This window comes from Pyrgilauda ruficollis, unplaced genomic scaffold (assembly GCF_017590135.1).
Source record: "Pyrgilauda ruficollis isolate IOZ18807 unplaced genomic scaffold, ASM1759013v1 scaffold15, whole genome shotgun sequence".
NCBI lineage: Eukaryota > Metazoa > Chordata > Aves > Passeriformes > Passeridae > Pyrgilauda > Pyrgilauda ruficollis.
The window spans coordinates 2,199,311-2,225,781 of NW_024513654.1; the positions used below are offsets into that span (position 1 = coordinate 2,199,311).

Here is a 26,471-nt window from a genome sequence, read left to right on the forward strand (position 1 = left end):
CATCCTTCCCTTTCTACAGAGAGGATTTCTCCATTCCCCAGACATTCCTCAGAATTTCCTTTCTGGATCTCCATGAGAATCTCCTTCTTCATGGAACTGAACTGCAGCTGGTAAACCACACTGTGCATTTGTAACTGAAGATTGATGCTGGGAATGAACTTCCCCATCCATTCTGGATGAATTCCCCATCCATGCTAAAGAGCTCAGGAATCTGGGATCTTTAATGTCACAAAACAACTCCTTGGCACAGGTCCTGCACAGCTCCCCCACTACTAAACATCTATATCTTAGCTAAATACATTGATATCTGAATTTTTGGTTGGTTTTTCCATGCAGTTTAGGATAACACAGGGAAACATTTGGGAAATGGCATTTTCTTTTGTGTGTTTTGTTAGAGCTTTACCAAAACCTTGAATGCTGCTTCAGAAAGAGAAACCTTTCCATATTTACTAGAAATAATCCATGTCTTTAGGCCTCTTTGTAGACATTCCTTGGGAAACTGAGTGGAATAACACACAATTTCCCAAAAATAAGGTAAATTTAACCCCCTTGAACACTTAAGCTTTGCATTCTATATGATATTTTTTCAAACAACAAGATTTCACTTCTTCCATGATAAACTTCTGACTTCACCTAAGCTAAGATGCTCCCAAGAGGATAGTGAGACCCATTTTGTTAGAAATAACAAAAATAAAAATTCCTTTGTTTCTTTTAACAGATCCTTGGAAGACCCATGGAAAGGCAGGTTTTCAGGAAACATTTGAGCAATGTTTTCAACAGAGCTGGAGAGGAAACAAGGTGTGGAGGCAACTCTGCTTGAAGAACCTGGATGGAACCCAACGGTCCATGCAGTTGTGTCCTGCTCTGCTTCTCCCCCTTTCCCTTCATCCCCCAGCTCCTGCTCCAGCTGGAATTTCCTGCAGCCTGTCCGTGGAGCCTTCCCTACCTCATCCTGATGAAGGATCCAAATAAATAAATCCCTGCAAGTGTGGGCAGAGCATTTCCACCCACGGGAAGAACTCATGAAATACACGAGCAACGTGCTTGCATTTATCTGGCAACTGTTTAGTGGGACAAGATTCTATCCTAAAAACAATTATTTGATCTTTCCCAGAATTCAGTGAACTCCAGGGAATATCCACCCTGCAGCAGAAACAGGTATTGAACAAATCCAGGAATCCTCAGTGTTACCCCAAGAAAACCTATTTGCTGCAGATCTGTTATTTCCTCAGCTGAACTAAACCTCCCTAAGATGGTCACTAAAATAATTACCCCAAATTTCTGGTGTGCTCCCATTATTCAGTGAAATTCATTATTCAAGGTGGTCCATCAGAGGAGTGTGCTCTGGATATTTGTTCCCTGCTGGACATGTGCCACTGGGAAGATTTTGGAGCTGGAAAGGATCAGTTAAGGGACCCTTTTTTCATCTTACCCTAATGATCACATTTCACACTCCCTTCTCCTCAAGTGCCAGCTAACAGGCAGCCAGGATTGCTTAGCAACCCATTAACTGCTTTTAGCCAATTTGGGCTCTGAAGGAACTTCTTTATCCTTGAGATTCCTAAAGAAATTTATCACTATAATTCCTGAAATGATTCTGGACTGGTGCAATAAGCTGATCCTATTTTATATAACACCCACCAATTTCTAGCACAAAAAATATTCTCAGAAATAATATTCTCTGGTAACTTCAGGTATTTTTTTAAAAACAGAAATCAAACTAAGTGTTAAGAAAATGTACATATAAAAAAATTCCAATTAAAATATCTTTTGCAGGAGTATATATCATCTAGTTATCTTTATTCCCAATTTGTAGCACACCGGTAGGTTTTGGCTATAAAATTGTAAAGGAAGGTGAAAGTTACAAGTTCATTGTAATCAAAATATTTGCTTTGGGGTCTGACTGTTTGAGAGAAAAATTTTTAAAGTACACAAAACCAGTAAATAAAGCAGTGACCTTGATGGAACAAAATTTTTTTCTGAAGACTGATCATCCCTTCTCCTCCTTGCTAACACTGAACTCTTGACTACTGGAGTAGGATTTGGGGACATGTATAAAAAAGATCTTTTTTTTGCTTTTTTGTCACATGCTGGCAGCTGCAAACTCTGAATAACAGGTTTTAGGAAAGAGCATTGGGAAAGAAATAGGTGTTGGATTACACCCAGTTCTGCAATAGGGTTTGCTGCAGACTGAAGCAAACAGATGATACTTTACAGAAAAGCTGAGTGATAGATGTCAATGTCAAACAAAAACTACTTCAAAAAGCCTGACCTTTATTTTCCCTTCTGGTTTGTACTCACAATATATCAAAGAAAAGATTGTTTAATGTACAGTTACAAAAAATATTGCTTTTTAAGGCTTTATGCTCCAAAACACTCAATATGGGATGAAGTACAACATGAATTTTTGACTGTTACTCTACACCTAATTAATTGTTAATGATTACTTGAAAAGAAACTGTTTCAGTGCAATGATTCTGCTCGCTTTTGTAAAATACTGAATTAATTTTTGCTGGCATAGGTAAGAGGTTAAATAATACTGATGCCTTGTGAAGGCTGCTCTAGAGCAGAGGCTGGACAGAGCTAAAGAATAAAGCAGGGATTGATTCCAAGGATCTCCTCCATGGATCCACCTTGGGCAGCACAAGAGCCCAGCCAGGGCTGCACCCAAGATGAACCCAAATGGTCCCAAAATGCACGAGCGCTCCCGGGGTCTCTCCCTGGGATCAGCTCTGCTCCATGTGCACATTGCAGTTCAGTGTCCAATTCCAGCTCAGCCCCTGCACTCCCATCCTGCTTGTTTTTCTCTCTCCAGCCCACGGGGTTTGTGCTCTTGGGCTGAGATTTGGATCATTTGTCCTTGGTGCCCAGCTGGAGCAGGAATTGTTTTGTCTCCCTGCTCTGTGCACAGAGCTCACCATCCCCTGATGTGAACCCAGACCCACACACTGAAGCAGCACAGAATGTGAAAAATAGAAAAGCCAAACCTGAGGCATTAATACCTGGTGCACAAAATACCCTGGTGATGGCAAAACTCAAAGTGGGGTGTGAAGAAACGCTCAGGAAATACATTTCCACACTAAAAAGGAATTTATTTCAGAGAGAAGACTTACTGGGCTGGATGCTGAAGGCGAGTTTGGTCCGAGGGGTGATGGGAGGTGGGGTCAGCTGGGAGCTGGGCGCCGCCGGGGACACGGAGAATCGCCGCTCGCTGGACATCACGTTCAGCACCTGGCTCTTGGGTCTCTGCGGCCTCAGGGGGCTGATCTGGGGGACAGAACCAGGGAGGTGAGCAAGGGATGCAGAGAAATGAGTGTCAGAGATGGAACTGCCATGGTTTGATGCTCTACAGGGTGACAGCAGCGCTAACAGCCAATATTGCCAATTCCCAGCTCCAGGTCCTCCCTTCTCCCAGCCTGGTCTGGTTTGCTGAGCTAATTCTCCAAACACTTGTTTAGTAACACCTGAGGAACTTTAGAGTCTCACACCACATTACACAGCACTCAAAAGCTTCATTTTTTCTCACACAGATCTACTTTCCTGTAAAAACTTACCTCTTTAACCATTTAACCAGGTTTCTGCTTTCCACATCCTTTCAAGCATACTTGCAGTAGAATGGATAAGCAAAGCAACCACTTTTTCAGGGGTAGATAATTATAAAAAAGTAACTAAGGAAAATATGTTAATTGGTGAAGGAAACATGCCAGAATCAAGAGAAAAACCAGCTGGAGGCAGGTCCCCAAGTTAACCCACGCTTCATCAAACTCTCTTTTGATGAAGACATCATCTGTCCAGAAACACCTTCTTGGTGGCTCCTGACTGCTTATATTTAGTTCACTGAAATCTCTCTTTTTTTCCCCCCTCTGGCTGCTTCATAATCCATTCAAATTTTCCATCACGAACCCTCAAAAGATATTTGTAATCTGATGGGCAACGCATGCTTTAGTTAAGGCAATTCTTTTTACTGAGTTTAATTCTGAGCTCTACTGATTTCCCCATTCACCACCCCCACAGTAACAGCAATCATAGTGAAAAAAAAATGAAGCTTTTATTTCAAACAGATCCCAGAAAATGGAGCAGCAGCCTGAAGTTAAAAGGGGAATTACTCCAAGGTGCTGCAGTGGGACAAAACAGAAAGTGCCAGCAGCAATCCAGGCTTTTTCAAAGGATTTTGTCATTTCCCAATGTTTGGGTTCTTATGAAGAACATTGGGAAGGAGAAATCTGAAATTTTCTTTTCAGAAAACAAACCCTAAAAGGGTTTGCATCAAAGATTGTGCCTGTGAGACCCTTCTACAACATATGAATGACCAAAAAGTATGGACCTTCTTTTGGAAAGTTCATCAAGACCTCAGGGTGACCTCTAAAAAATTGTTTTGATGCTAAAAATAAAATTCTAGAGATTCCAAAGGTTTCTGCTTTCCACATCCTTTCAAGCATACTTTTAGTAGAATGGATAAGCAAAGCAACCACTTTTTCAGGGGTAGATAATTATAAAAAAGTAACTAAGGAAAATATGTTAATTGGTGAAGGAAACATGCCAGAATCAAGAGAAAAACCAGCTGGAGGCAGGTCCCCAAGTTAACCCACGCTTCATCAAACTCTCTTTTGATGAAGACATCATCTGTCCAGAAACACCTTCTTGGTGGCTCCTGACAGCTTATATTTAATTCACTGAAATCTCTCTTTTTTTTTTTCCCCCTCTGGCTGCTTCATAATCCATTCAAATTTTCCATCAGGAACCCTCAAAAGATATTTGTAATCTGATGGGCAACGCATGCTTTAGTTAAGGCAATTCTTTTTACTGAGTTTAATTCTGAGCTCTACTGATTTCCCCATTCACCACCCCCACAGTAACAGCAATCATAGTGAAAAAAAAATGAAGCTTTTATTTCAAACAGATCCCAGAAAATGGAGCAGCAGCCTGAAGTTAAAAGGGGAATTACTCCAAGGTGCTGCAGTGGGACAAAACAGAAAGTGCCAGCAGCAATCCAGGCTTTTTCAAAGGATTTTGTCATTTCCCAATGTTTGGGTTCTTATGAAGAACATTGGGAAGGAGAAATCTGAAATTTTCTTTTCAGAAAACAAACCCTAAAAGGCTTTGCATCAAAGATTGTGCCTGTGAGACCCTTCTACAACATATGAATGACCAAAAAGTATGGACCTTCTTTTGGAAAGTTCATCAAGACCTCAGGGTGACCTCTAAAAAATTGTTTTGATGCTAAAAATAAAATTCTAGAGATTCCAAAGGTTTCTGCTTTCCACATCCTTTCAAGCATACTTTTAGTAGAATGGATAAGCAAAGCAACCACTTTTGCAGGAGTGGATAATGATAAAAAAGCAACTAAAGAAACACATCAGAATCAAGAGGAAAACCAACTGCAGGCAGGTCCCCAAGTTAACCCACTCTGTAATTACTGAAATAAATAAATCTGAAATAAATGTGAACTTCTCCTGTGATTGACAACTCAGGCATCCTCTGACAGCTCCATACAAACCATGGATTTGCTGAGGAATATGAGCTCTTGGGAGGCCACCAATCCATAATGAAGCCATTGCTAATTTTTCATGGTCTAGCCAAGGGCCGATCAATGGTGAGTGATGTTAGACACCACCAAATCAATAACACACAGCCTGTTCTTCTGATTTCCAGCAGCAGCCTCCCAGTGCTCTGCTAACTACCTGGCTCAGAGCGGGGTTTGCTCTCAGCTCCTGGGATCACAGCACAACAAGGACAATTTGTGTTGAAGAAGCTGATGTGATACTTAAAAGAAGATAATAAATCTGTAGGAAACGATGAAGATATTACTGATATCTTCACTTATACTCAAGTGATATCTTCACTATATACTCAAGTGCTTGATTTATCTTTGTTGTTTTATGTAATTAAGGCCTGGGGTTTGATCAGTCAATAAATTCAGGGTGAATGCAGTAAAATTTGGGGAAGAGTATTTAAACCATTCAATTAAACAGACTCTGAATGCTCCTTTTCCATGCAAACGTAAAAGGTCCATGAAATAATTCTGCAATTTTATAATTTCCCCATGTTCTTCCATGGTGATTGATTTGACTGGAAGAAAGAAGAGCCCACAGAAGACTGGAAATGCTCATTTCTTTACACAACATTGTTGGGAAGAGCAGCAGGAGCTCTGCAGAGATGGGGATGGCCACTGGCATTTCTCTCACTTGATTTTCTCTGGAAATTTGTCTTCTGCTGTAAAAGCCCCAAATATTTCAGAAGTCAGAACTAAGAATCTGTTTAAAAAATTCACCAAATAACTGAAATGCTTTAATTGAATGAGTGACAGCACAACGAGCTGTAAAATTCTCAGTACAATGAATCCAGTATCTTCATAAAAAACTTAGTAACTAAAAGTATTAATTACTAAAATGTCACTTTAGAAACTTTTTAAAGTTTAATTTCCATTTCTAGACAAATCTGCACTCCCAATTTTTCTTTTTAAAAAAACCCCAATCCTTATTTCTTTTCTTCACCACTTTTAATCCAGCAAACTTTCTTCTTCCAAGTTCTTAATGCAGGAAAAAGCAAAATGTCTTTTTCTTCATATAGCAAAGTGGTAGAAGTGCTTTGGGAGTAATTTCAGCTTAAAAAGGGAACACGAATGTTGAACACAGGGAAAAGCTGAATTTCTACCAAATTTCCCTTCACATCATTAACAGGGGATGCCTCCAGCACGCAGAAAAATTAAGACAAATTTTATCTTTAAACTCATCCTTGATATTATCTGTTCAAAATTCCAGACAACAGCAGTGGGAATTGGGCAAGCACTCGTGTAAACTGATCTCAAAAGAGTTTCTTCTGCTTCACCTAAAAATGAACCCCACTCACACCAAACGTTCCAAATTGACTCAGTCGTCTTGGAGCTCATCAAGGCTTCTGCAGAGGCTGAAAAGGGAGAGTTTTTCTCTCAACAGCAAACTCCTTTTCATATTATTGATCTGTGGACTTGGAGAAGCTCAAAATAACTGTAAGTAACCAGTCCTGACATTTCATTTCCCTCCCTCTCCATAACCAGGGGAATATTGCTCACACCAGTCAGCCACTGAAAGCTCCTGACTGGGAAGATTGGAAGAACTTGAGTCAAACCATATTGGGCTTTGCTGATTTTTGCTCCTCAGATGCCACATGGGAATATGCCCTGAGGGGTTATCTTGCCCTCCTTTCCAGCTAGAATTTGCATTTTTCCTGTCACAAACAAGCTTTTCCAATGTCCAAGACCTCTGAGAGCTGACAGTGACCTCGCAGTGACAACAGCCAGCTCCCCAGCATCCTTGGATGCTTCCCAACTGCTCCTACTGACTCAGCTGCCCTGAAATACAATTTCCTTCTTCTGTAACATCCCACAAGCTCTGCTGGCCCATTTGGGATCTGGGAGATGCCAGTGCAAGTCCTGCCATGGTGATCCCAGTCCTCAATAAGTCAAAACACCACTGCTGCAAGGTGCAAAGAGAAATGCATGGCAGCAAAACCATGAGATGTGGAAATCTGCGCGGGAGGAATCTCCATTTAACCAAACCAAGGCTCATGCAAAATTTACTGAAGTCAATGGAAAACCTCGTTGGTTTCAAAGCTGAAGGCCTAATACCCTCAGATGGGATTTTATTGGAGTTTCTGACTGGGCACATCAAACACAAGAACTCTGATATTTCAGGATGTCCCAAGACACGAGTGAGAGATTAACTCATCTCTGAGTGGAAAAGGAGGGCAAAATCCAGAAAACAGAGGAAGTGTGGCTGAACATGTAAATATCTTCCTGTAAATACCAAATAGAAAGAATTAAAGCTCATCTCTGAGTGGAAAAGGAGGGCAAAATCCAGAAAACAGAGGAAGTGTAGCTGAACATGTAAATATCTTAATACCAAACAGAAAGAATTAAACGATCCAGTTATCACAGGTGAGAGAGAAATAGTTTCCAAATCCAATGTCAATGACACAGCACCAACAAGACTCTGCTGAGTGCAAAGCTGGCTCTACAAGTACTTGTGCAGATCTTGGAAAGAGCATTCCATTTATTTCTGGGAGGCAATTTTAAGCTCTTGGCCTCCAAACAGGTGTCCAGGCAGAGATTTGGAGGTCACAGTCAGTTCACGCTCTCCCTGCTCCAGCTTTAGACATCCCTGCTTTCAATTTCCCAGCTCCAACTTCTCGGGTTACCTAAGCCTTGAGGACAGTTCCAGTGAATTAAATCTAAGCCAAGAAGAGAGGGTTTAAGGGAGATATGCCCTGGTTTTAATATCCTTACACACAGGAATTGCTCAGGATTTTCTGCTCCAAACAGCCCTTCAAGGACACGCAACCGCCGACGGAATGACCTTGGAATGTCCCACCAAACACTGTCCTGCAGTGAAATGTGGGCAAATCCATCCCAATCTTCTGGGAACCAGCAGTTCCAAAGGCTGCTGGGATGGCAGCATTTATGTCAGCTATGCTGTGCCATCTGCTCCTTTATCAAACAGTCACCCAGAGCTTTGGGTGAAGATTTTCAGAGGATCTTTTCCTCAGTGTAAATCAAATCTGTATTTTTGATTCATTAGCATGTATATTAACACTGTGGTATATCCCCTCAGAGTTATTTCTGGACTACAAAGGAACTAAACGGTAAAAATCAACATTTTGATTTCAAAAGAGAGGGAACACAGCTCAGAATTAGATAAAGCTTTCCTTGCTAATAAAGTTACCGTTTCTGAAAGGATCACTGCTTCAGCCTGCTGCAGAGAAATATCAGTAGATTTAAATTCTTTATCAAATATCTCTTGATGCTTGCTGTTCCTCTTCTCCTTCTTCTTTTCCTTTTTATCTTTATCTAGGTCATCCTTGTCCAATTTATCTTGCGACCTAGAATGCATCTTTTTTGGCAGGAGGGGCTCCAGCACGAACCTAAGGAAAGATGTTTTTGCTCAGATCAATAAAACGCTGTTTTCAAAACAACTAATTTTTATTTACGTATTTCCCAAAGTCTCACTCGAGTTAATGAGGCTTTGCTAATCCAGGAAAACTCATTAGAGGGAGAAGGAGGGGGCAGGAGGTCACACAGTCATAATTGTCTTATAATAAAAATTACTGCAGAACTGCTGGAGAAGCGGAGCTGCAGATTTCCCTGCTCTGCAGTAAATTTATTGGTTTTTGGCTGCACAAACTCCTGAATTTCACATAAAAAATGGGTTGCTCATTCAGCACTGCCACTCTCCATGCTGAGGCACCTGGAAACTCCAGTCCCACCCACTGCCACAGACAGGGACACCATCCACTATCCCAGGGTGCTCCAACCTTGGACACTTCCAGAGATGGAGCACTCTTGGCTAGGCAAAGTATTTTATGATTTATTTTATATTATAAATGAAAAACACCACTAAGATCACACCTAGATGAAATCACGCTGGCAGATTTTAAGGCTGTCTCAAACCACCACGTTACAAAACCAAACCAAACCAAAACTTCCTAAAGAAGGACATTTTTAGCCCTGGAAAAGCATTTCCCATGCCATGGGGTGCATGCAGGTACAGTCTTTGCTGTTAAATTCCAGAGTATTCATATTTCAGACAATTTGCACTGACATTATCCTAATCCCCACCATTAGCAGCAATACCAAGCATCAGTATCCCAAATTATTGTTATTTTTGGTTGTTGTTTCCACTCTACATCAGCTCCTTTGATGGGAAGATGCTCAAAGCAGCATCTGCAACAGCAGCCCCTGAGCCACTTCCCAAATCCTGAATCCCATGGGTTGGGAACAAACCTGTGAGTTTATCCATCCCATTTTATAGACAGGGAAAAGGGAAGGCAACAATTTGCCCAGGGCCACAAAGAACTTCAGTGACAGAGCCCAGAGCAGAGCCCAGCTCTCCCAACACCAGGACTTTTTAGGAACCTGCGTTGTGTATTTTGGGCTGGGTGGTGCCAGCACCTCTGAGGCCAACTGCAAATTCACAAGAGGAATTTCCATCCTTCAGACAATGATTAATTGCTTCCCTTCCAAGCACTGTATTAGGACTGTTAATTATTTGGATTATTAGTGTATCTGTGCTAAAATGGGTCAGCACACTGTGCTCCAACTGGAAGCAATTTGGGACTGCCAAGAGCTGAGAAATCCCACTGGACCCCAGGATTCTCCTGCTTCCAACTACTGAGTGCAAGTGCTCACATTTGTATTTCTAAGTCCCATCTTAAGCAGGGAATAAACCCAAGGCCCTTTTAAAAATTCAGTTTTATTTATACAGAGAGTTGGGAGTTGTAAAACCTGTTCTGTGTCAAAGTCTGCTTTGAGTCTTTGCTGCTTTGAGTGTTTGCTGTCCAGAGCAGGAGCTGGAAATGGCATTAAATAGAAACTGGGTGATTTGGATAAGACACTCCTTTATCTTCATGTTTAATTGTTTTTTTAGCTTTGTCTCTATTCTCAAATTTAATTTATGAAGAGACATGGAAAGACAAGAGGAGAACTGACCATAAACCCCACCAACTACAGCAGGAACAGGAGGAAACTTCTGCCAGGCCAGCAGTGCCAAACCACCACATGATTTTACAGCCACCTGAATTTTTGAGGTCTTTCATATTATTTATATCTGATGACTTTTCTTCTCCTCCTCCTGATCAAACAAATGAAAGGTATTTTCAGGTCTTCTCAGTGACAAGAGTTGCTCATTCTATTTTCCTGTATTGCCCTGGGCTTAGAGCAGGAGCTGAGCTGCACTGTGATGTTTGTGGGATCTTTGTGAAAATACACCCTGAGGAGACTCAGATGCTCAAAAACTGCCATGTGACACCTGCCACAACACAGCTGAGAGGGGAACCTGAAGGAAATAACACCCAATGAGAAAGTAAAATCCGTTTAAAGATTTTGAAGGGAAAATTAGAAAGAGGCAGGGAAATAATCAATATTTTTCTTCTGAGATAAAACAAAGTTGCTCACTTACTTGGCATGGCTGTTCTGCCCAAGTTCCAGCAAGACAACTTTGTTTAGAATTAGTCAAAACTAATCTAAAAAACTCAGGATCCCTGCTGTCCCACATTTACACCAATGTGTGAAAGCTTCCAGCAAGACAACTTTGTTTAGAATTAGTCAAAACTAATCTAAAAAACTAAGGATCACATTTACACCAATGTGTGAAAGATTCCAGAGAGCAGTGGAATGAGAGCTGAGCTGTGCCCTGTCCACAGCTCCTCCCAATGATTAAATAAACTCTTTGTAATCAAGGCAAGCATCCTGTTGGTCCTTAGGTGCTGGATTTAATTTTACTTGATGCCTTTAGTCTCTAGCCAGGTATTAACTCCCCTCTGAAGGTGCACAGGAGTTTCCAGCACATCTCTGTGAATCAGCAGCCCTTCAGAAGGCTTTAAAAAAACCTGCTGCCTTGGTCAAATATTGCATTTCTGGATTACAGGGATGCCTGAGGGGAGGAAGAGAGAGAAAGGACTTCTGAGGCTGCATTGGAAAGCCCAGACAGCAAACAGATTATTTTGTTCTTTGAGGGATGTGACTGTGAGACAGGGCTTATCAACAGAATTCCCAGTTCTCATGTGAAATATCTTGATAAGTCTTGAAGTACAATCTTGCCATAAGCAGCTTTTCCTCTGGCAGCCGGAGTGAGCAGCAGTGATTGAGCAGTCAGGTAATCCTGCCCTGAGCTCCTGGGACAGGGCTGGCTGCACACACGGCCTGTGAGCATCCCTCACACACCTGTGATACTCTAAAAAGGGGGAACTGAGCTCCTCTTTGGGGTTTTTTGGTGTTGTTTGAATGCTTAGAGGGCAAAAAAGAATTGTATTTATCTGGGTCAGAGAACAAGAGATCTTGAGAGAAATGGCTCTGTAGGTTGGGGTTTTTTAGCCAATATGAGGCTGTCACTTAAAAAAAATCATGGAATAGTTTGGGATAGAAGGGACCTTAAAACTCATCCAGTTCCAGGGGCAGGGGCACCTTCCAGGGTCTCAGGCTGCTCCAAACCCCAGGGTCCAACCTGGCCTTGGACACTTCCAGGGATCCAGGGGCAGCCACAGCTGCTCTGGGAATTCCAGCCCAGCCCCTCCTCATCCTCACAGCCAACAATTCCTTCCCAATATTCCATCCATCCCTGCCTTCTGGCAGTGGAAGCCATTCCCTGTGTCCTCTTGCTCCATGCCTTGTCCCCAGTCCCTCTCCTGTGGAAGAGGTTTTACAGTGACTTCTGTGAGCCAGAGAGAAGTTTGATAAGAGGATCCCTGTGTACCCCTGAAAGAATTTCCTACCAAGGTTGTTGACATAGAAACCAAGAAAGAAGGATAAATAAGAGCAACCTGCAACTGCCTGTTCCAGTGTGCACTTTGTTTGTCTTTCCTGACCAATGAGTAGAGTGTAAATTCATGACTTTTGTCAGAATGTATAAAAAGCAAGCATGGTAAAATAGAAACGGTTTGAAGCCTTCTGAAAATGGAGCGTGTTGCTTTGTATTGTCTCCATCTCAAGCATGACACTCTCCAGCTCCCCTGGAGCCACTTTAGGTGCTGGAAGAGGCTCTGGGGTCTCCCTGGATCTTCCCTTCTCCAACTGAACAACCCCAGCCCTCCCAGCTGATTCCAGTTCCAAGATCTGGGAATGCCACCCATCCTCCCCCCCCCAGGGAGCATCAGGGACAATCCTGGCTAAGGATCCCTCCCTCACCCACCCCAGGGAGCACCAGGGACAATCCCTGGCTGGAGATCCCCACTCACCCATCGGAGCCAGGCCGGGAGGGAGTGCTGTCCGAGGAGAGGGAGGACACGGAGGCCACGGAGAGGGGCCGGGATGAGGAGGGCATGGTGAAGGAGCGCACCATGGAGCGCGGCCGGCTGCCCCGCCGCTCCTCCAGGCCCGACAGCTGCAGCCAAGAAAGGCCAGATGTTACTGCTTGATCCCAAAAAAACAATATCTATTGTAAAAAGCAGGCAAGCCTGATGAAGGGGAGAAATGATGCATCTGACTTTGTTGATATCAGAAGGCTAATTAATTACATTATACTATATTATATTACACTATATTACATTACATTTAACTGAACCTGCCCAAGCACTCAACTCAACCCAACTGCCCAGAGTTTTGTGACTGTCAGCTGACAGTCCTGACACACACATGGATTCAACTGGTCAATGAATCAAAACACACCAGAACCCAATCACCAATTCCCTTCAGGTAAACAATCTTCCACAATGCATTCCACTTGTGAACAACAAGAGGAGCAGCAACTGAGATAAGAATGTTTTTTTCTTTATCTGAGGTTCAGACATTGTGAATCCCAGAAATATTCTTAGGAAGTTGTGCCTTGTTTTTCTCTATGAAGAGAAATGTGGCTACAAATATCCCCACACCAAAGGGAATGGGGGAAGGTTGCACAGATTTTCTTCCAGGTAGAGTTTGGTAGCATTAATGAATTAATGACAACCAAGACCTCATGTTACCAACAAGGAAATAGGTTCTAAAGGAAATCCACCCAAAGAACTGGAAAAAAATATTTAGGTCCTCGCAGGCAGATGAATTCCTTTGTTCCAATGGTATTTCCATGCTTTTTTATATCTTGCTTTTAAAAGACAATCTTTTTACATATAATTTTTAATCCATCTCTGCCGTCATTGTGACTACCTTGTCAATATATTTCAATGAAATGGACTTCATAAAAACCCCAAAAACCCAAAGTAAAAACTCACCAAGAGAAACTTTATGTCAAAAATATCAGGAGAGCCAATTTACAGAGTGACACCAGGTTAAGAAGAAAATATATTAAAGTTTTGGGTTTGTTTCAGACAATTTCGGAGTTCTGAATATTTCTCCAAGCTTTGTTAGTCATTAATAACTGATATATGCATAAAATAATTGAACTCTTGGAGTCAACAAATAAGAATCTCATGCTGTTTAATTACAGGTATATTTTCCACCCTGTCAACTACTGGTAAATTTGCCTTGTACAAGGAAGACAGAAGCGATAAAACTCCATCAATCCTGAACATTCTTACTGGTGGGTAGAGTGAAATTAGAGAGATAACACCACTTTCCAGTCATCTCCTTGATGATGTAAATGGATATTACTGAAGTGACTGACATGTAGGTATCATTAATGTTAATTACTTCTGTTCTCCCTGGGAATAAATTACTGTTTGAACTTTTCCCTGAATATATAAATTCATAAGATGGGATTTGAAGGACCACAAACAGAACATCAGTTAAAGGATACCACAAAGGCTGGAATGTTCCCTGTAAGATCTGTGTCTCCATTAAAATACAGATGTCATTGCAACAGACAGAATCCCAGAATTATTTAGGCTGGAAAAGTCTTCTGAGATGGAGTCCAGGCTGTGCCCAGTCCTCACCTTGCCCTCAGCCCAGAGCACAAGTGCAAATCCACTGATACCTTGGACACCCACAGGGATGGGCACTCCAACCCTCCCTGGGCAGTGCCAGTTCCTGATTCCCCTTTCCATGGGGAAATTCCTGCTGTGCCCACCCTGAGCTGCCCTGGCCCAGCCTGAGGCCGTTCCCTCTGCTCCTGTCCCTGTTCCCTGGAGCACAGCCCGACCCCCCGGCTGTCCCCTCCTGGCAGGAGCTGTGCAGAGCCACAAGGGCCCCCTGAGCCTCCTGTGCTCCAGGCAAAATAGGATCTCATAATAGCACCCACCCATGTATTTTTGACTGAATTATCAATTCTATCCTGAATTAAAAAGCTGTTTGCTTTGTTTGTTCTGACCTTCACACTCAACATGCAAAAGTAGAACAAACCTCCAGTGGAAACACCATGAAATTTTTGGCTTTCCCTCAAGGATGAAGCAGCAACTGGAAATAAGTTGCTGGAATGAGAAAAGCATGAATTTCAGTCTTTTTAAACTCATGAAGTGTGAAGTGTGGCTTTCCTGCCTGCCTACATTCAGTGTAGGTACAACCACACGCTACCATAGAGCAGCACAGCCCTCCCTTCCCTAAAGGAATTCCACCTAGGGAAAGCCAACATTCAGCTCTGGAAGTGCCCATTTTTAAACTCGTTTTTGTAACCCAAATCCTTCAGAATTGAAGGATTATCTTGACTTTCAAGGAACAGACTCGGGCAGTTTAGAAATTGCTCCCGTGCTCGGAAATGAAAGCACCGAGGCTTCCTCAACATCTCTCATCTGCTCAGTATTCCATAACTTGATGATCCCAGGGAACAAGCAGGAACTCTGCATCTACACTGCTCTTTTAAATCAAGCCAACCATCCTACAGGAATAGAGAGCTGCTGTAATTTAAGGGAATTCCTGATACTGGGGACAGGAGAAACTGGGAGGGAACTTACGATGGCGCGGACGCCGTACTGCTTTTCCACCTTGTCCTTCAGCTGCCTGAAACACGCCTCCATCCTCTCGTGGAACGGCCTCAGGGCCTCTGTCACCTTCTCCCCGTGGATCCGGATGCCTTCGGCCAGGAATGGGATCTGGAAAGCAGAATTTGGCTGCTCCACGCTGCCCAGCCCCTCCTGAGCCAAGGGACAAGGCAAGGCTGCCACAGCAGGGGAAGAGCTCGTGCAGTAATAATAATATTAGCAGTAAGAGCAATAGTAATAGTAATTATAACACTAATAATAAGCATAACAATAATAACAACAGTAATAATAAATTGCAACAACAATAATATTAAAAATGACAATAATTATTATTATGATCACAGTGACCATCACTGTTCCTTGTATATGATACAAGACAGGATCTAAACCCCTTTTTTTTCTGTTAGACCAAGTCCTTCACATTTAATTCAGCCTTAATTCTGCCCAGAAATCCCATACTGGATTTATCCCACAGCACAAACCCTCCTGTGATATTCCATTCTCAAGCCCCCACAGATTCTGTTTTTAAAAACACCAAACTGATGAATGATGAGTCTCACACCAGGTTATTAATATCAAAACCTTTCCCAGTTTCATGAGGATAAAACCCTGAAGATGAAAATAGTTTGTTTTCTTTAATAAATGCTCTTTCTAAAGCTGCAAATGAGCTCCATCCTTGGACAGATATATATTGCAGAGCAATATTTATTAATAAAACATACAGTTTTAGATGCTATATAGTTCTCCTTAGAAAAATTATTTTATTTTCTCTGGGAAGAAAACAGAAGAGGGAAAAAATTAAATTAATTCTCTTTTGTGACTGAAAATAATCATTTATCTTCAAGGCTTCTGTCACAAAATATCCATGCCAACACAGGATTATATAATTAGTTCCTAGTGTGGAGGTGTAGCTGACCTTTGGAAATGTTTTAAGAGAGACATTTTCATTCCCACAGCTACCCAGACACACCATTAGAGTTTTCTACCTCCAGCTCAGGAAAAATATTTCCTCTTCCAGGTCCGTTTCAGCCCACACAGTGCTCTGATTCTAACTCAGATATTCTCTGCAGCAATCAAGCTAAGAGGCTTCTTCTTAATAATTCATAATTAAATCATAATACTGATTAAAAACAGATTTTTCTAATAAGACTGAGCAGCAATCAGAAGGAGCAGCTTTATTAGTAAGGAGAATAATAAATACACAGATGAATTACAGATGAACAAACTCGAGAAATCTTATCAAGATGATTCCCTGAGATTTGGCACTATGTAAATGGACAGAGGTGCTTCTCCTAAAAGACTACAAAGAATAATGACTTTTTTTTTTTTTAATGTAGTGGCTTCTATTTATAAGCATATGGATTTGCACTTGATAAAAACTAAACATGAAACCATAAAGTTTTCCCTGCTCTCAATAAGAAAATTAATTTCTAAATTTACATCATTACCAGGCCACATTGTGACCCTCCTGTTTTGGAGGAATAAGTGGTCACTTGGCTCATTTATTTTAAAGAATATTAGAAATGGATTAAAAAAAACTCCTGGAATTACCAATGTGAAGCATATGAGACCATTTTATGGGTAGAAAATGCACTGAAGAACCTGCCCGGGGGATCAGCCACATCCAGGCTGGAAAATCAAGAACAGGAAGGAAATCACAGCATTTGTAGGAAAAAAATGTGGGGGGAGGGAGAAGGAGAAGAAGAACAAGAACAAGGAGAACAAGAAGAAAAACAAGAACAACATGAAGAAGAAGAAGAACAAGAACGAGAAGTACAAGAAGAAGAACAAGAATGAGGAGGAGGAGGCCAAGGAAAAGGGGAAGAAGAAGGAAGAGAAGGAGGAGAAGGAGAGGTTTGTTAATCTTTTACAGAAGCTGAAATCCATTAATGGCTTTGCCACAGAAGAACGAGGCTGCTGAGTCAGGGTATTTGGCCTCCCTGTCCAAGACCACTTAATCCTTAAACATTTATCACGTGCAGGAAGAACTTTCCAGCTGTGTTACCATTTCCGTTTCACCTTCTACCCATTTCCAAACTCCTCCTGTGTCTCCTTTCCAGACACAGGGAAACGTGCTGATGCCTGACATGGAATTTGACACCTGTCAGAGGCAGAATTTTGCCACATTCATGATATTCCCAATTAATTTGGCCTTGGAGAAAGGGCATTTTCTTATTTCATAACTCTGTTCTTGGCTGATTTTAAAGTTTTATAAAGTTCCACTGCAACTTGAAATTATTCCCGATTTGTTTCCCCTTTTTGTTTTTTTATAAAATCTCGATCTGCTCGGCTGAAAAGACTGAAAAAAAATGACATTGATTTGAATTATTAAACTAATCTTTGAAAACAATCTTTCAGAGCAAGGGGATCATAAAATATGAGCATAAAACCTGAGTTTGGTATGCAGCAGTTCTTTCATCTCTGTAGAAGGAGCACAAGGTTTTGATTTGCTGTGGTATTTTTCTGTTTTGCTGTGCTGTAAATACTTTAGCTAAATTCAGAGTGACTAATGTCATCAATCATTCATTTCTCTGACTTAATTTCAATCAATCATTTCATTATCTTCATGTTAAAATGAAAGATCAGCTTGAAATGGTGCAGTTGCATGGGAACATTTTTTGCCTAAGTTGGAAAAGCACCAAAAAGGACAAAAATGGACATTGCTCTGCTAATGGAATTTATCTGAATTAATAAGAGACAGAAACAAAATGTACACTTGAAGTTCACAGGAATTATATGAATTATGAATTCCACAGCACAGTGGAGAGAGAGGTAAGGAGGTGAAAATATTGAATTTAACTGGTCAGCTGATAATACAATTGTCAGGCTCCTATTTCATATACCCAGATTGATTTATGCAGCAGGGAGAAAATTCCATGTGATTACAGAACTCCAAGCCCCACATTATTGAAAAATGAAATCTCCTTTTTGGTTTCCACCCCTGTCAGCCCAGGATGAATTCAGCCCCTCCAAAGGCTTCCATACACATCCCTCTCCCAATATTTGGGAGCTGACTCCCACCTGGCTGGAAACTGAAGTAATTTGAGAGGAATTTTAAATTTTAGGATCCCTTAAATGTGTATGAAATATCCCAGGCAATTTAAAAGCACTGAAAGGGCTTTTAGTGACTCTTATTTTCAGCTATAAAAATACATTTTGATCCCTTTTCTCTATTTTCCTGGTTCCTGTTGTTTCTGAAGTACAAAACTGATGGGAAATCATGTTTTTTAAAAGCCCTGAATAATTACAATACAATGGGATCAGCAGCCATACCTATTTTCAAATTGTAATATTATTTTAATACACAAGTGTCACCAAAGTGAGCCTTTGCTGAGGGAAAGTGTGTTTGGAATTCATTTGAATTATCACTCTCAGAGGCAAAGACACAGAGCAGACACCAAGTCAGTCTCCTGGGACCAAATTATTTTCCTCTATAAAACTTAAAGCTTATAAAACCTAATCTTTCCTAAAAGCTCACAAGAAAATAAATTTAAAATGTCTTTTTTTTTTTTTTTGTCAGACCAAAAGAGTTTTTTACTCACTGATAGTTTTAAGGCCTTCAGAGGATATTTTATTTTTGAATTCTGTATCTTTGGCTCTACTACCTCTAAGACTGAAATCTAAGGAGATGTAAATTATTCCCTTTATTATACAGACAGAACTGAATATGAAAAGACAATGATCCACTTTCTTTTTCTGTGGGAAAAATAAAACAGTTCTAATCAACGTGGTATTTTTTTAGTTATCATAAAATTATGTTGAGACCATAAAAAAATGTCCAGTATGTGACTATGGAGCAAAACTGGAATTGTCTCTTGTTTGCCCTGAAAAATATTTTATCATCTGATAAAGATGGGAGATTGTCACTTACTGTGTTTACAAAAAAAAAAAAAAAAAAGGAAGCATCTTGATCATATTTGCTCTCTGCAAGTTTATAAAAATGAGCAATTATGTCAGATTTGAAAAGATGAACTTTAACTCAAGCTCCAAGAAAGATTTAAATGGCAAAGAAATGTACCCAAGGTGAGGATAATGTCTGAATTTCCTCCAAAGTGACACCAAGATGTCTTTCCACAGCAGCTGCCTCTGCCAAACCTGACTTCAAGTTTTTTACCTGCCAAGCAATCAGATCCTTCAGCTTCTCAATCTTGTCATGATCCTCTGGATGCTCATGCATGTATTTTTCAGTAAAAAAAGCCTAATTGAGAGAGAGAGAAATGAGCCATTATTTCAGAAAATGAAACATCTACTACCAGAGGAATGAGCTACAACGAAGATAAATCGATCAACTTTAAAATTCTGCAAAGTAACAGCTACAAACACAACGTGAAAATTGTGGAATCACAGAATCACAGTGATTTGGAACAATCCCAGCTCTCCCAGCCCTTCCTCCCAGCAGAGCTGCTCCATCCCTGCTCTGGCCTCTCTCCACCTCCTCCCTGTGCTGGGCTCAGCTGAGGCCCAGCAGGGCAGGGAATCCTGGTGGAATTCAGGGAAACCCTGGTGGAATGCAGGAAATCCTGGTGGAATTCAGGAAATCCTGGTGGAATTCAGGGAATCCTGGCGGAATTCAGGGAATCCTGGTGGAATTCAGGGGAATCCTGGTGGAATTCAGGGGAATCCTGGTGGAATTCAGGGAATCCTGGCGTTACCTTCTCGTAGTTGGCGAAGCCCCCCATGACAGCGGGGTCCACGATGCCGTTGAGCAGCATGGACAGGGGGTTGATGGGCAGGTTGGGGTCGTTCAGGTGCTGCTGCACCATGTTATTGATCTTGTCATTGGTCAGCTGCATGGTTTCGATGGCGTTTTCCAGAGGGCTGATCTCCACCTAAAACCCAAGCAAAAGGAGATTTCAAACCAGGGGCAGAGTTTTTAACCTGCTCAGCAAAACTTCACGGGCAGAAACGCTCCAGGCATTTCAGAACCGAGGTTTTTGGGAGATTTTTGACCAATAATTACCAGAAAGGGTGATTGAGGTATTTGGTATCTCTGTGCTGCAGTAACTGATATGATGATGGGTATCAGTGCAGGAAGTTAACTGCATCTTGCTGCTGCAGGAGGGATTACATCCCAGCGCAGCATCCAGAAAGGCTCTGGCAGCAATCACGTGAGGTTTTTTGGAGGATTATGGAGAACATCAGAGATTAAGGGTTGGTGAGTTTTAGCAGCACAAAGAAGATCCAGCTTAACGTAACAGTAAGAAAGAAATGATAACTTTAACGTGGATTTTCTGATGGAAAATGTAATCCTAAGCCGCTCAAAAATCAGGAAGATATTTTTGCACTGATTATTTTGGTGTGTTTCCAAGGACATCGAGTTGAATATGTTGATGAGATGACATCTAAACTATCTGCTGTGCTTTTTCCCAAGAGGTCACATTTTCTTCACCTGACCATCAAGAACTGAAGGGAGAAATTTTCTTTCTACCTGGACTTCAATGAAGAGTCTTCTTAGATGCCTTCACGGGGTGAATTAACTCTTATGTCTAAAACTTGCTTTATTTTAATTGCTGACCTCCAGCTACTTTTTATGCCCAGCTACCGTGTCTTTCAAGAAGTTCATGTTGAAAAAAACAGAATTAAAATATTTTAAATATTAGTGAATGGGATGAAAATCAGTAACTTGCAGTGACCCAGAGTGTAGAGAGTGCTCACTGGCAGCCACAGCCTGCTTGTATTAAAAAAAATGATGTGGTAGGGAGAGGAAAGGAAGGTTAATTGAGGCCTGTGAGGAAAATGCAAGTGTATATTTGATTACAGCCTCATTTACATAAATGCTCCATAAACAAAGCAGCACTTCTACCTGGCTATCAGTTGCTTACCCTGTTTCTGAGAACCACTTATAATCAAATCTCTTTAGTTGTTACTCTTACACCTGCCAGCTGATTACATCAAGGATGTTTTAATTAGCATTTTGAGCAGCCTGCCTGCTGAATGATTCTGGAAGGCAGAAGGAGCCTGGTGTCTCTGCTGGGAACAGGGAGCAGGCCAGGCTCGGACAGAGCCCAGCGTGCCACGGGGGAATCTGGACTGGGCAGTGAAGCCACATCCAGCATCTGACAGGCAGGAACTGCTGGGAGCATCACAGGCTAAATTTAGCATTCTGTCACTTGTATTAATGGCCTGATAACTATGCAATAATGTGTTGATGAACCATTGCTTTTAAAGCTCTTGAGCATCTCCAGAAATTAGCACTCATTGAGCTGACAGCTTTTTGACTTTTCTGTAGCAGCAATCATGGCTTTCTTTCTCATTCTCCTTTCTTTTACTACTCTTGTAACACTCCCTCTAATTTTTTAAAAGCAGATGGAGAATTGCAGTTGCCATCTCACTACTACAAACTGGGCTTGGGATCGTGGAGAAAGCTATTTATGATAAGTGTAAATTCTGAGCCTTGTTCCCAGTGCCACTCTGGGCACTCCTCACTCCACCCAGGGAAAACAGGAATTACATTCTCCTGAGACATTTGCACCAGTACAAAATTCCAAGATAAAACAAAACAGAGATTAGCACTTGTGCTTTTTAAACTCAAGTGTGATTCAAAATCTGATTTCTAGTTCCCTGGCTGGTGTCTCTCCACTACAACTTCTTGTGCCCAGCTAAAGCAAATCAGATACAGAATAAGGAATGCTGGCCCCAAATTCCTTACAGATAATGAACAGATTGCAAAGGTTTAGGTAAAAGTACTCAGAAGGAATTTGAAAAGCCAGTAGATTTAAAGCAACTCTGCATGTTCCTATGGGTTATGTAACATAATACACTACATTTATGAAATTACTCCGTTCTCTCAGCACTGATTTGATGTAATCTCACCTCTCCCTTTAACGATATTCCAGTTCCATCAATAAAATATGAAACATGCAGAGCTGCTGGAGTATCCTGGTGCTTAGCAGGGGATCAATAATATCTGTATCCATAATCACAATTTAGCATTACAGGGATGTAAACCCTGTGATCCTCCTTGCAGCATTTTAGCTGACAGAGATCTTGAGGAAAGTCAATACCCATTTTGTAGGAACTGTGCCAGAGGAGGTCAGAAGTTATCTGCAGCAGTCTTCCCAGACGTTATTAAGTTCCATTCTGCTATCATTTCTCAGCTCTGCAGCTCATACAATCCTTGCTCCCAAAAGGCTGACGGGATTTGTGCCCATTTGGATGCCAGGCAGAGCAGGAGGGGTGAACACCAAGTGCCTGTCAGGCTCTGCTCTCTGCTCATCGGGCCTGGCATCAGATCTGCCAGCCTTTACAAACAGCACTTCTTGCCATCATGAAGATAAATACAATCTTCTCCATCAGGGTTATATTGAAACTACGAAATTCATTAAAAATTCAATGTGTTTTATTCAGCTGCCTGTTACTGTCACACATCACATTCATATTCTGTTACTATAGATACCATAGTAATTTTCTGCATTACTTCTGTTCATCCAAATACAACTGTCCAACATAACCTCAATGGAGCAATGAAAAAGGTTTTAATTAATCATATGCAAATTGTTCTTTTCCTTTAAAAATAAGCCTCACAAGAGAGATTTCAAAAACGCAGTAACAATGTTTTTATTGCTACTTAAAAATTACAGCTGCATAAGAATAATTTAATCTTAAAGGCGTTTAATGGATATGTCTTATCTAAACAGTCTAAATGGTTGAACAGAGAAATGAGTAATTTGGAGTTACTCTGTGAGGTTGCTGAGGGTATATTTAGCTAAATATGGAGAAGAAACAAAAACAACCTTTAACCACGAGTGGTAAGAAACGCAGACATACAATGCCTTTGATTATTAGGATATTTTGAATTAGTGACAATCAAAATATCCAGATCCTCTTTGATAAAGTTCAGGCTAGATTCTCTGGGATGGAGCAGGGTTTCCCTGCACCACCTCAGGTCTCACTTTGTTCTAGGCACCTGCTGAGGGACACCAATGCTTTCTAAAAGGGCTGAGGGCCTTGGAGGGCTGGCTGCATTCCCTTCCCTCAGGAATGGAAAAGAATTGCCTGAGTCACCTTCAGGCAGCAACCAGCACCCTCAGCAGGTTCCCTCAGGATGTGCCAGGTAAAATCCCACGGATTCCCTGCTCACAGATCTAAGCACAGCCACTGAGACACACAAAAGCTCCCTGGCTGTCTAAAAACCCCATTGTTTGACACAATCTCAATACAGCCAAGCTGCTCTTACCATGAAAACTGATATGACTTCAAACCACCTGAGGATCCCTGGTAATTTATAGGCTGTCACGTAGATGGTTCTCTCAATCCACATGTTCTGCAAAGTGAACACAAGTGTCACGTTATCAATGGACAGCTGGGACCCCGAGCAAAGCCCTAAAACATCAGCAGCAGGACAAGGACCAAGGTATGGCAGATGTTACAGAGCCAGGGGGGAATTCCAAGTGCAAGATGGAGCAGCACTGATTTAAATCTGGTATGTGACTTAGCAGGGAACAACTGCTCCCTTTCTGAAGGAGAATACCATGGAAAGATCCCCTGGCTTTACTGGATGTTCACAGAATGGTTTGGGTTGGAAAGGACCTTAAAACCCATCCAGTTCCATGGGCAAGGACACCTTCCACTATCCCATGCTGCTCCAAGCCCCATCCAACCTGGCCTTGGGCACTGCCAGGGATCTGCACAGCTGCTCTGGGCACCCTGTGCCAGGGTCTCCTCACAGTACTCATTTATTGATCATTAGATGAAACAACTGGTTTAAAAGAAAACAAAAAGAAAAAAAAAAAAAAAGCAAAAGGTATAAGTGACAAAAGATTTTCAGATGCCTGGCTGGAATCTTTATGGCAAGACAAATTTCAGGTGTAACAGTTTTAAATCCTTTCTCAGAAGAGCTGTTTTTACAAAGTAAATACAGCTTTGCCCATTTTTTTCCTATTGGTATAAACGAGAACATGATAAATTGGCTTAATTAACTTTCTATGAAAAATAATCCCTTTAAACCTAGAATTTATTTCTCAACAAGCAAAAGATAATGAATGGCTCAGATGCTCAAAATAGAGGGGGATAAACAAGCAAACCAAAAGTGGTTTATTTTCTTCATAATTTCTTACTGCAAATTCGTTGTCTGGGTTTTTCTCTCCTTTTCGAACAGGGCGTGAATACTCAAAACGTTGGACTTCATTCACCCTGTAGAAACTGAAAAGAGGGAAAAGAATCATGGAATCACAGAATGGATTGGGCTGGAAGTGACCTCAAAGACCATGCATTTCCAAGCCCCAAATGCACAATGAAAATCAAATGCTGTCTGTTTAGGAATGGATACTAAATTCTAATATTAGAGGAAGTTCACCAACAAACATGGGATCACTATTTTCCAGTGGGTTGGAATGTGTGCCAATATTAAAAATCACCATTAAATGCCCTCACAATGCCCATGCCCTTGACTGTGCACAGATTCCTATTGCAACAATAATGTGCTATAAAGGGGACTGACAAAACAACAAAACCCAGCCCAAACTCACCTCACAATTTGCTCTGACACTGGCCTGTGAAATTTCGAGGGTAAATCCAGCTTGGGCTTTACAGTGAAGCACTGAATATCTGAATTTCTGGGGTTAAGAAGTGAAAAGGGAATTTCAGTCACAGAGAGCAAACAGCTCAACAGGAACAGACACACAAAAAATGAAAAACCAACACAATCGGTTCGTTACACCCATCAGGGCAGAAGCGCAACAGGTTGGCCATAAATCCTTGATCTGAGCTGCTGGATGCACTGGTTGTACTGGGTCTAGTGGGTGTACAGCCCAAGGATACACTGGCCAGAGGAGGATTTGATGTCATCGCCGGGGGGTGACGTTGTCTTCATCTTCTCGGCGTTGGGGAACTGCGTCAGCAGCCGCGCCTCGAAGTCCTCGCGGCGCTCGTACTCCTTGCCCCGGTAAATGAACACTTTGTTCTGCAAACACATGATGCCTCAGGTTTAGTTTTTATATTTTTCACATTCTGTGCTGCTTTAGTGTGTGGGTCTGATTAGGGGATGGTGAGCTCTGTGCACAGAGCAGGGAGACAAAACAATTCCTGCTCCAGCTGGGCACCAAGGACAAATGATCCAAATCTCAGCCCAGGAGCACAAACCCCGTGGGCTGCAGAGAGAAAAACAAGCAGGATGGGAGTGCAGGGGCTGAGCTGGAATTGGACACTGAACTGCAATGTGCACATGGAGCAGAGCTGATCCCAGGGAGAGACCCCGGGAGCGCTCGTGCATTTTGGGACCATTTGGGTTCATCCTGGGTGCAGCCCTGGCTGGGCTCTTGTGCTGCCCAAGGTGGATCCATGGAGGAGATCCTTGGAATCAATCCCTGCTTTATTCTTTAGCTCTGCCCAGCCCCTGCTCTAGGTCAGCCTTCTCAAAGCATCACAGAGGCAACCACAGCTGGCACCAGCACCCCCAGAGCTAAAACCAGTGCTCCCAGTACAGAACTGGGGCCTCAGAAGCACTGACACCAACGCTGTTAGCACTTCTCAGTACGAGAGGAATTTCACTCTCCTCATGCTGTGTCGTAATCAATACTTCATCAATATTTTTCTCTCACCTCCAATTCCATCCTGGGACCATTAAGCCCATGTTTACCTTTAGGTATTTTTTTAAGCCACACAAAAATCACATCAAAACATGATTTCAAGGATCTGTAACACTGGTGGCCATTGAAAATATATTAAGACAAATAATTACCAAATCCAAGATGACTCCTCCACCTTCCACAGCTAATGATGGAATGGATGTCAATCAATAAACTGAATTAGGTTTTTTATACATAAACATTTATTCAAAGGCACTCAAGTGAGCAAAAAAGAGTAGCAAAGAAAAACAGAAACATAATGCAGATGTAAGGAAGAATATCCAAAAATACTGACTCATAAAAAGACTCACATTAATGTATGAGATTTTTGCCATTATAAACTTAAACCTTTTTATAACTTTAAAATTAAGCTTATTGTATTTCTAAGCATTTGTTTCTTATTTGCCAATAAAGAAAATTAAGTGATATTTTATACAGCCCATTTAAATGCTGAGTTCATTAAATTCTAAAGGAAAATGTAAAAGACAACTTGCATATTTTTAACTGATCAAACATATTAAAGCAAGTTTGGATAAAATTTGCATCTGAATATGCTTAACCTCATTACTCGTCTAAAAGTGAATAGTTGGT

General features: G+C 41.5%; 1 protein-coding gene across 2 annotated transcripts in view; it reads right to left on the reverse strand.

Moving 5' to 3' along the window:
- The window catches only part of DOCK1 (dedicator of cytokinesis 1), a 266,436-nt gene that overhangs the window by 13,464 nt on the left and 226,501 nt on the right, over positions 1-26,471 (reverse strand). For both annotated transcript variants that reach the window (XM_041461037.1, XM_041461036.1), the window contains exons 41-50: positions 25,075-25,216; positions 24,783-24,861; positions 24,372-24,456; positions 23,492-23,578; positions 19,968-20,144; positions 19,430-19,513; positions 15,289-15,426; positions 12,706-12,851; positions 8,700-8,898; positions 3,114-3,267 (exon numbers count right to left, since the gene is read on the reverse strand). In XM_041461037.1, coding sequence (XP_041316971.1) covers positions 3,114-3,267; positions 8,700-8,898; positions 12,706-12,851; positions 15,289-15,426; positions 19,430-19,513; positions 19,968-20,144; positions 23,492-23,578; positions 24,372-24,456; positions 24,783-24,861; positions 25,075-25,216 — 1,291 coding nt within the window. The remainder of the gene's footprint in view (positions 1-3,113; positions 3,268-8,699; positions 8,899-12,705; positions 12,852-15,288; positions 15,427-19,429; positions 19,514-19,967; positions 20,145-23,491; positions 23,579-24,371; positions 24,457-24,782; positions 24,862-25,074; positions 25,217-26,471) is intronic.